Source organism: Magnolia sinica, chromosome 2, assembly GCF_029962835.1.
Source record: "Magnolia sinica isolate HGM2019 chromosome 2, MsV1, whole genome shotgun sequence".
Lineage (NCBI taxonomy): Eukaryota > Viridiplantae > Streptophyta > Magnoliopsida > Magnoliales > Magnoliaceae > Magnolia > Magnolia sinica.
The window spans coordinates 4674818-4685104 of NC_080574.1; the positions used below are offsets into that span (position 1 = coordinate 4674818).

Genomic DNA, 10287 nt, shown 5'->3' on the forward strand with positions numbered 1-10287 from the left:
CAAACACACTGGGAGGATTTCAAATACAGGGGGTTTCAAATCCAGGGGTTCCAAATCTAGGGGTTCCAAATCCACACTCCCAAATAGGTTTATAAAACTCTCTCTCTCTCTCTCTCTCTCTCTCTCTCTCTCTCTCTCTCTCTCTCTCTCTCTCTCTCTCTCTCTCTCCATCCATGGCGAGCTTTGTCAGGTCTTTCCTGGGTTCAATTCTGTAGCCTCAGTTTCTCTCCCTCTCACCTTCTTCTTAAAAATGCCCCACATCCAACGCCTAATCTTCTACGAACTACAGCAACCCAACAACACCACCATCCATTTCGTAAACACTCTTCTTCCAAAGCTCAAGCACTCCCTTTCTCTCACCCTCCATCTCTTCTATCCTCTCGCCGGCAATCTGACCTACACATCAGAAACGGGGGAACCGGAGATCCGCTACATTGACGGCGATTCAATCTCATTGACTGTTGCAGAATCCAATGCGGACTTCCACCACCTCGTGGAAAACTACCCAAAAGACATAACGGAATTCCATCCTCTCATCCCTCAGTTAGACCTACCTTCCTTACTATCCCTGCAAGTCACCATCTTCCCGAATTCCGGCATCTCCATCGGATATAGCGTGGCCCACGTCGCAGCTGATGGCTCCACCTTAGCCCACTTCATGAAATCCTAGGCGTCCATCTGTAGATCCGGGGACATCTCCTTCATCACGTCATTCCCGTTTTACGACAGGACCATGGTTGGAAACCTCGACAATCCCAAGCGAAGCTTCTTGCTCGAGCAACTCAAAGTCGCCCAAAGCAAAGATGCGTCTGACATTAAGCCGCCAACCAACATGGTTCAAGCCACGTTCATGCTGAGTCGGGCCCAAATCGAGTGGCTCAGGCAACGAATCGTTGCCCTACGTTCTAAGGCGAGCTAGGAACCGTTCCATTTCTCGACGTTCGTGCTGACGTGTGCACACGTGTGGGCTTGCTTGGTCAAGGCACGAGTGAGCAAGGATAAAACCGTCCAATTTGTCTTCCCGGTCAACTGCCGTGCTCAACTGGTCCAACTGACCGATACACGCTACGTATTTCAGGAACTGTCTAAGCGCGGGTTATGTCGAGGCGGAAAGGAACAAGTTACCGAAGGAAGATGGGGTGGGCCCCGCTTCGGAAGCGATTGCGAGAGCGATTCGGGAGTTTGAAGCAAGTGGGGTATTGAAAGACACGGCGGAGGTCTGGGATAGGCTTTACAGAACTTTGACTCGGTTGGGTGACATATTCGTTCTTGTTGGCGGGTCTCCAAAATTTCAGGTCTACGAAACGGATTTCAGATGGGAAAAGCCAAGGAAGACAAAGATGGTATCGATTAATAGAGTGGGAAGCTTTTATATTGGAGATAGCAGGGACGAAAAAAGTGGGGTCAAGGTCGGTTTAGCACTGCCTGAGGACGAAATACGTATCTTTGCTTCTCTGTTTGAGAAGGGTGTGGAAGTCGGACGCGGATTACATCCTACCTCGCCCATACAGTAATCCATCCAGACAGGGTTCTGTGGGCCCCACCATGATGTAAGTGTTTTATCCATGCTGTTCATCGCTTTTCTCATATCATTTTAAGGTATGATTCTAAAAATGAAGCAGGTCCACAGCTCCAGTGGACCACACCAAAGGAAGCTACAGTGATAATGACATCCACCATTGAAACCTTTAATTCTAAGGGCCACCGTGATGTTTTTTTACCATCCAACCTTTTCATAAGGTCATGTAGACATGGATGAAGTGAAAACACAAATATCAGCTTGATCCAAAACTTCTCCAACTCTCAGGAAGTTTTTAATGGTGGACGTTCAATCCCCACCTTGTGGTCCACTTAATCCATGGATCTGCCTAATTTTTTGTATCATATCTTAAAATGATATGAGAAAAACGATTAACGGCGTGAATAAAACACTTACATCACGATGGGTCCCACAGAGCCCTGCCCGGACGGATTACCATCCGGGTGGGGGTAGGACACAATCCGCGTTCGTGGAAGCCCCCTCTCGTTAGGTGAGGCCCACTTTTGCGTTGGTGATCTTATGTAGTAAAATAATGAGAGTACGTTCATCAAGACAAGACGTTCATCGCCTAACACCTCACACTTGAGAGGTCGAGAGGCAAATCTTATCCACCCATCTTATTGTTCTCAAACAAATGATCCTAGCCATCAGTTTCTACTTTTAGATTGCTTTCCTCTTGAAGCATACACCTAAAGTATATGAGGGTTTGTTTGGGTATACTTGGTGAGGATCCATTGCATGAACGGTCCTGATCACCTTATTTCCTGCAGGTGTGGGTTATTCGGCTGCCCAAGATCCTTCCCGGTCCGACATATGGCTTGATGCATAAAGTGCATGAAACTAATGGTGGCATAATATGCCTAGTTCGTAAACCGAGCAGCTTAACTGAGACACCAGATCCACATAGGTGGGTGGGATCCCTGACTGCGGGGATCAGAGTGACGTATTTTCCTTAAATCCACACCGTCCAACCATTTTAAAAGCTCATTTCAGGGTAAGATCCCAAAAATGAAGCTGACTCAGATCTTAGGTGGAACACACCACAGTAAATAGTTGTGATTGAATCCCCACCATTAAAAACTTCATAGATTTCACCATAATATTTATTTGCCATCTAACATGTTGATAAGGTCACAAATACCTAGGCGAAGAGACCACACAAATATCATCTCGATCCAAAGCTTTTGTGGCTTACAAAATGTTTTTAATGGTGTATTATAGTTCATCTGGGATTTAGAAATGTTTCATTTTTTAGATCGTGCCTTTAAATGAGCTTTTCACATACATCATAGTGTCTCACGCCCCGAAACTCGAGTATAGAGTATGCACCCTTAAGGCTGAGTTTTGAGCGTAACTCATACACAAAGTGTACTAACTTCATTCCATTATACGATTATTAAGAGGTAAAAGTAATATTTATTTTTACATTCCAACTAGATCCATTCACAATCATTCATACAAATGATTCAAGCAAGAACATTCGTCCATTCTCAACATCTATAAACATTCAATTTGCATAAATTAGGTATCATTCATCAGTCAATACAACTTACTTGCTACAAACCTAGAACAATTCAATAAAATAAAACTAATCAAATACTTAAAAATCCTACAACTGATGCTACCATTCATTATATATAAATCAAATCATCACAACAAATGAAATTCTAATTAATTAATTAGGAGCAGTACAAATGTGGTCAATTCCTCTCCTGACAGATACGACTACGTCTCACGTGTGTCGTGCACTAGTTCAGTCACAACTTCTTATTCATGCACCAACTTATCAGCTAATTATTTATCCATACAGCTTTTCCATTAATGAAAAGGTAAGATGGTCAGGCTTAATGAGAAAACTCAGCATGGTTCATGATCATAACAATTAAATTAATAAAAGCACTAAATGCAAAAAATGTATGCACAATGATATAAATGCAAATGGTGTAAGACCCGTGTCCTAGTCCGTACTGTTCCGTTAGCTTCCGCGGTCCTTCCGGTCAAATTTCGGCAACCTTCGTACCGTATTCGGTATTTGCGCACGATCCTAAGTCAGGTCCCGCGCACCGACGTCGGCTTGGTCCGAAAGTTATATCATAGCGACCGCGTCGTCGCCGCGGTTCCAACGCCGTGACTTGCGCACTGAACCGATACCCAGGCAAGAAGATGCCGATCAGCGTTTATTCCGAAGAAACACCGCGCGTTGCGGATTTCGAGGGAATCTCTACAATTAGTCCCATCAATCAACCATTAAAGCATCCCATACCTCAAGTACATCAACCCATCCCCACCTTTTTCAAAAGTCCACCATTCTTTCCACCTCACCACTCCTCTTTTCCAAATTTCAACAACAACCATACACATTTTCACAATTTTCAACCCAAACCATCCCCCATCACTCCATCACCCATCTCTTTCTCTCTCTCTCCCTCCCTTTACAACTATCTCTCTTATTCATTTTTTCAAAAAATCCAAATCCAAGAGAGAGCACCATACGTATGAGTCCCCCATGGTGAGAAAACTTCATTTGTGAGGTCCACCTTTCCCACCCCTTCATCTCTCATCTCAACCATCCATTTCTCATCTTCCACCATCAAAGAGGAGCTCAAGGAACTAAGGAAGCCAAGGGAGCAAGAAGATCAAGTGGTGGGTGCCTTGATAGGGTAGATTTTCATATTTTTAAGATGGGCCAAGTGAGGCCAACCGATCAATGGTTTGGATCTCACTTTGGACCCTAAGATGTGGCCGATGGCCCACTTGGATCATCATGATCATTCCATGATGGGGCCATTCTCCATGGACCCCATCATGATGTTTATTTTCTTGTATGTTTAGGGTCATCTAGACCGTTTAATTCGGTGGAGAAGGGATCTCCACCGTTGGATTTAATTTTAATGGGCCACATAAAATGGGACCCACTTGATGTATGATTTAGTGCAAGGGAGGGCCCATAGTGCCGGGGTCCCTCCATCACACGGTCTCACTCTCTATCTCTCTCCTTTTTTTCTTTTATTTACTTTTTCTATTATTTATTTCTATTTTCTTTGTGGTCTTGATGGTGAAGCTGTGTGGGCCATCAGGTTGGACCCCACCATGAAGTAGGTATTTTATTCGGCCCGTTTATAAGTGGGGCCCACCTTATATGTGTAGTACTCGTGCCATCCATTAACATCACTTGGTGGCCCACCTAAGCAGGGCCCACCTCTAATGTATTTCCAACGTCCAGCGTCCCCGGACGCTGGACGTTTCTGTTGGAGGATGCAAAATGGTTACCTTGGTTTCAAGCCAATGAGGTGGTCCACTTATGTAGGCCCCACTTTGATGTATGTATTAAATCCACACCATCCATTCCCTTCCCAAGCTCTTTTTAGGCGTTGAGCCCAAAGATGGGACCGATCAGACTTCCAGGCGGGCCATAGCATGGCAAACAATGCGTTCACCATTAAAACACCCTCTAACACTTCTATACACTGAAACAGGCCCAATATTGGGCTTGTTTTGACTGTCGTGAGGTAAGAAGAACCATTGGACGGAGCAGATCTGCAAGAGGTGGACCCCACTGCAAAATCCTTAAAAATCAAAATAAAAAAATATAAAAAAGCAGCAGCTGGCCGCTGGGTCGGAGAGTGCGCTGCGCACGCGCTGCGCCCGGCGGACGGGCGTGACGGCAAATTTCAAGACGGCCGAGCCGTGGGCCCCACCTTGATGTCTATATCTATCTAAACTGTTCATATGGTGGGCCCCTACCGACGTGGGCCCACCCCAAAATCAGCTTGATCCAAGACTCGGGTGGCCCACACCGTAGGAAACAGCAGTGAATTGAACGCCCTCCATTAAAACTTTTTGGGCCCACGAGTTTGGGATCAAGGTGAAATTTGTGTCCACCCTTCACCTGGGTCCAGGTGACCTTATCAACGGCCTGGATGGAATACAAACATTATGGTGGGCCCCACATGGAGCCCACAGTGATGTAAGTGCTTTAGTCTCACCGTCCGCCTGGACGGTGGACGTGGAGCCACTGTGATGAGTGTGTGGGCCCACTGTGATGTGTGCGTGTGTGTGTGTGTGTATATATATATATATATATATATATATATATATATAATATCATATTTCATATAATATTATATATATGCATTATGTATATATATTATATACTATATACATATTATATACTATATTATATGTATATATTTTTACTAATGTTGAGGCCCGTGATTGAGGCCCACCTCAGTACTTGTGACCCATGGTTGAAGCCCACTTTGATGTATATAAAAGGCCCATGGGTCGAGGCCCATTTAATGTATTAGGGGCCCATGGGTCGAGGCCCATTTGAGTTAATGGGGCCAATGAGTTGAGGCCCATTTGATGTGCACATGGGGCCCAATTGGTGAGGCCCATTTGATACATATAAGGCCCAGGTGAGTAGATCCATTTGATGTTCATATGGAGCCCAACTGTCGAGGCCCATTTGACACGTGTAAGGCCCATAAGCTTAGGCCTATTTGATATGTTCTGAAGCCCCCGGGTTATAGCCATTGCAATGTACATAAGGCCCATTGGTGTGGCCCACTTAATGAATGTAAGGCCCATATGACTTGGCTAATTTGATGTATTTAAGGGCCCAATGGATGTACCTAAGGTCCATTGCAATGTGTGATCCCAAAATCACTTATGAAATGATATTTGTGGCAGTCGTGCCTTGGGAGCAATGTTGGTTTGACGTCCACATTGTAAGTGTAGTATGGTTAAATGTCCGCATTATGACTTTCCCTTGGGCCCACTGATAGGCCCATATGTGTAATATGTAGGCCGTCTAGGCCCGTCTTCATTATGAGCATCATCCACCCCATATAACATATTTAATTCCATGATTCATGATCATATGCATCATACGTATGCTTGATATGAGAAATGACTGATCATAGCATAGCCTTCGGGCAGATTGTTTAGGGGCTCCGTACAGGGTGTTGCCCTACATGAGCGCACGATACGCGCAGATTGCTGCATGATGGATAGTGTGATTCATGCATTTGCATTGTGTGATATTGTCACCGTACGCCCTAGCGACATCGGGGCCATAGCCTCCACGGACGCATCGTGGTTGGCGGGATTGGATACCGAAAATCGTTTCTACATGGGGTGCGATAGATATCCCTGGGTAAAAGTCCCTAAACCCTTATGGTACCAGGAGGTTGCTCCAACGTCTAGACCGAGTGGGTGCATGAGCGCTGGGTGCCGATTACCAGACGGTTGCGCTTTCCACTGTGTCGTGGTCGGTTGGAAGGGGGTGCGGCCTTACCCGCCCGAGAGTAGGGGGCAATGCTAGGCTGAGTCTGACCAGCTCGAGGAATGGGTCCGCTATTGACGAGCTGAGCTCGATATTGGCGGCGGATAGTGAGGTCTTTTCCACTCACCTTATTGCGCGCGATGGGGCGGCAATCTGGCTTGGAGTGTACTAGACCCCGGTGATATCCCAGATTTGAGCCGTATTGACATGTGGACTTAGTTGAGGATTTGTATGCTTGACTTGCATTTTGCATTGCATGGCCTTGGTATGGCCGACATCATTCTTTGCACCGCATGGCCTTGGTACGGCTAATGGGATTCTTAGCATTCATCAGCATGTTCCGCATTACTCTGATACTGCATAACTACATTATCACCTTGAGCATACACTTTCACCACTCTCTAAGCTTTCTATAAGCTTATGCACGACCGTTGCGTGCAGGTGACGTTGGATCGCAGCAGCGCTGAGGCTTGGACGCGTGGCTGATCTTCTTTTGGAGTTTTGGTCTATCTTCATTGTATTTCCCTTATGCTCATTGTACCTGTAAAGTTTTTGATTATAGTGGAAATGTGATGGAGTTTTTGGTTGTTGTTTGTGGGTTATGCCTTTGGTTATGCTTATTACGAATCAAACTGATGTTAAAAATCCTCCTTGTAGCATCCCAGGATCGGAACCTGGCGAATGGGCGCTGGGAGCCGAGAATGGGGTTCTACGGAGGCTGCCGGCGCCAGATTCGGTGATCGAGAAATTTGTGAGCCCGGTTTTCGAGTTTGGGGCGTGAGAGAAGTTGGTATCAGAGCATAACTCGGGAATAACCAAAAACAACATTACATGTCTGCTATGAATGATTTAAGTCCTAAGTTCGGATAACCTAGCGATCTTTTATTACCGACCTTTAACGAGTGTGCCTCCGAGAGTTTTCAAAGTTGATAGGCACCTTCGCTGCTTATCGTAGGACATGGCAGCGAGTAGACGTGATCCCAGATCGGACTCCGCGTGCCGACCACAATGCGGTTCTCGCAGCTACCACCTACGATTCTGCCATCGACCCGAAGATTTGAGCCCGGTGAGTTTGCGGCCGTGAGGAAGTTGCTATCGCATACTCGAATCCAAAAACATTACATGCCGCATGAATGGGTAGTCCAGTTCGGATCACCTAGGACTAGTACGGAGCCGACCGTATTACGTGAGTGCTTCCCGATGAGTTTTCAAAGTTGATGGACCTCGCCTTTCGAGGCTGGCGCGCAGAAGTGCCCGATCGACTCCGCCCAGCCGACGCGGCTCGCAGTAGCCCATCCTTCGAGAGTTCGACGCCTCGATCCCCGCAGATTTCCCGGTGATGCCGACCCCGTGGAGAGATGGCGCCCCACGTAGAGAGATATCATGAGACGCATGGGATGCGCCTCCACCGAGACTGGCGAGTCCGATGTAGCCATATTTCTTCTCCATGGTGAGCCGAGCACTGTGGATGCCGCATCTCGAGCGGCACCGATTTTGTTCTCGCAGACTTGGGAGGATTTTGTGGATCGGTTTGCCACGTCCTTTCCGATCAGTTCCGACGCTCGATGCCTGCAGTTTGAGGCCTTGGTGCGTGAGCGATACTGGACCGTGGCTCGAGATGCGCGCTCGTTGTAGCACGATGATATTTGAGACGATGGGATGCGCGATTGAGGGCGAGTCCGATTAGCCATATTTCTTCTCCATGGTGAGGCCGAGCACTGGTGTACGGCTCAGCCCGATTTTGTTTGGACTTGGGCATGATTCCCTGGATCGGTTTGCCAAGGATAGTGGTGCGGATCAGGCATCCGATCGTCTTGAGCGTTGGAGTTTGAGGCCTCTGTGCAGGGTGATATGACGGTGGCTCAGAACACCGCTCGTTTGTTGTCCAGATTTGCACCATATTTAGTGGATGATGCAGGAGCGAAGACCACCGCCGATTCGAGGCGGCTTACGTTACCCGGTCTTTCGAGCACCAAGAAGTTACTTGGGCATGAGCTCGCCTACCATCTCAAGGAAGTGGTGCGGAAGGCACAGATTTTTGAGGCAAGCTCTTTTCAACAGATCGCCGTCGATGTGAGGATCGAGAAGGAGATCGAACATCCTAGATGACGACATGTAGCCGATTCTCGGGTTTGGAGTTTTGGGAGACCTCCACCATCTCCAGAGCAGTTCTCGGCACTTGTTTTAGGTGCGGTGCGACAGACACCGTCATGTGAGCGGCGAGCGAGAGGCAGGCCTCCACCAGGCCGAGACCCCGCGCGGCAAGGCACGCTCAGACGACGCCTCGAGGCCGCAGCAGAGGCAGCGTTTCGACCGCCTCGGCGACCTCGGCGAGCAGCATGCTCGAGAGGGGACAGCACCTCCCGACTCGAGGCTCGATTCTATGCGGCCCAGCAGGATCCTCAGTCATCTGGAGGAGTCGTGGAGGGTATACTTCCTGTATCTGCATGCATTGCACGTGTGTTGTTTGATTCTGGTGCATCGCATTCTTTCGTGGCCGAGAGTTTTTGCCGATTGACTGGTTTACCGTTGGAGTCTGCTCATGAGGGGTTGACTGTATCGACTCCCTTGGGGAAGACTGCAGTGTTGGGCCGATTTTGCTCGTCTTGCCCCGTTTTGGTTGGGGATATGTTTTTGCCTGCCGACCTATTTGCTTTGCCTATGTCCGAGTTCGATGTCATCCTGGGCATGGATTGGCTTGCCGAGTATCACGCCATATTGGATTGTTCCGCGAGGACAGTCACGTTTTGTATACCTGGCTTGCCGCAGTTCCAGTTCATTGCTGAACCCAGAGGAGAGCCGTTGTCTTGTTTGATGTCTTGTGCCATAGAGGAGCCCTTAGCGGTGAGCGTCGACCAGTTGCCTGTGGTTTGCGATTTTCCCGATGTGTTTCAGGAGATTCCGGGATTACCGCCTCGTCGACTCACCGAGTTTCAGATTGATCTCATGCGGTTCTGCGCCTATTTCAAAGGCCCCATATCGTATGGCACCATTGGAGTTGCGAAAACTGGACCGTTGGACGAGTTGCGTGAGTTAGGCTTTATTCGTCCGAGCGATTCACCTATGGGGAGCACCGTACTCTTCGTGAAGAAGAAGGATGGCTCGTTGAGGCTCTGCGTGAGATTACCGCGAGCTCAATAAGGTCACGATCAAGAACAAGTACCCGCTCCCGAGGATTGATGATTTGTTCGATCAGCTGCGGGGTGCCCAGTTCTTTTCGAAGATTGACTTGCGTTACGGTTATCATCAGATTCGGTCCGAGAGGAGGACATTCAGAAGATTCGGGACGCGTTATGGTCATTTCGAGTTTCAGGTCATGTCCTTGACTGACCAATGCAGCCGTAGTATTCATGCAGTTGAAGAGCGAGGTCTTCCGTTCGTATCTCGATCGGTTTGTTGTAGTCTTCATCGACGACATTCGATTTATTCAAGGACTCGTGAGGAGCATGGGCGCATTTGG

The 10287-nt window shown here is 47.8% G+C and overlaps 2 protein-coding genes across 2 annotated transcripts; both read left to right on the forward strand.

Annotated features, from left to right (window-relative positions):
* Nucleotides 1–250: 250 nt before the first annotated feature.
* LOC131238019 (phenolic glucoside malonyltransferase 1-like) lies at nt 251–670 on the forward strand. Its single transcript, XM_058236147.1, has one exon. The coding sequence runs from the start codon at nt 251–253 to the stop codon at nt 668–670; it is 420 nt and encodes a 139-aa protein (XP_058092130.1).
* A 63-nt stretch (nt 671–733) lies between these two features.
* Nucleotides 734–1514, forward strand: LOC131238020 (coumaroyl-CoA:anthocyanidin 3-O-glucoside-6''-O-coumaroyltransferase 2-like). Its single transcript, XM_058236148.1, has 2 exons — nt 734–882; nt 1079–1514. The coding sequence occupies exons 1-2, from the start codon at nt 734–736 to the stop codon at nt 1512–1514; spliced, it is 585 nt and encodes a 194-aa protein (XP_058092131.1).
* The last annotated feature ends 8773 nt before the right edge of the window (nt 1515–10287 follow it).

Excerpts from the sequence above, each read along its gene's own strand:
- LOC131238020 (XM_058236148.1), top strand. The coding sequence starts at position 734 with ATGGTTGGAAACCTCGACAATCCCAAGCGAAGCTTCTTGCTCGAGCAA. Across the intron at positions 883-1,078 it reads GCCCAAATCGAGTGGCTCAG|GAACTGTCTAAGCGCGGGTT; the intron begins GCAACGAATCGT and ends TACGTATTTCAG.
- LOC131238019 (XM_058236147.1), top strand. The coding sequence starts at position 251 with ATGCCCCACATCCAACGCCTAATCTTCTACGAACTACAGCAACCCAAC.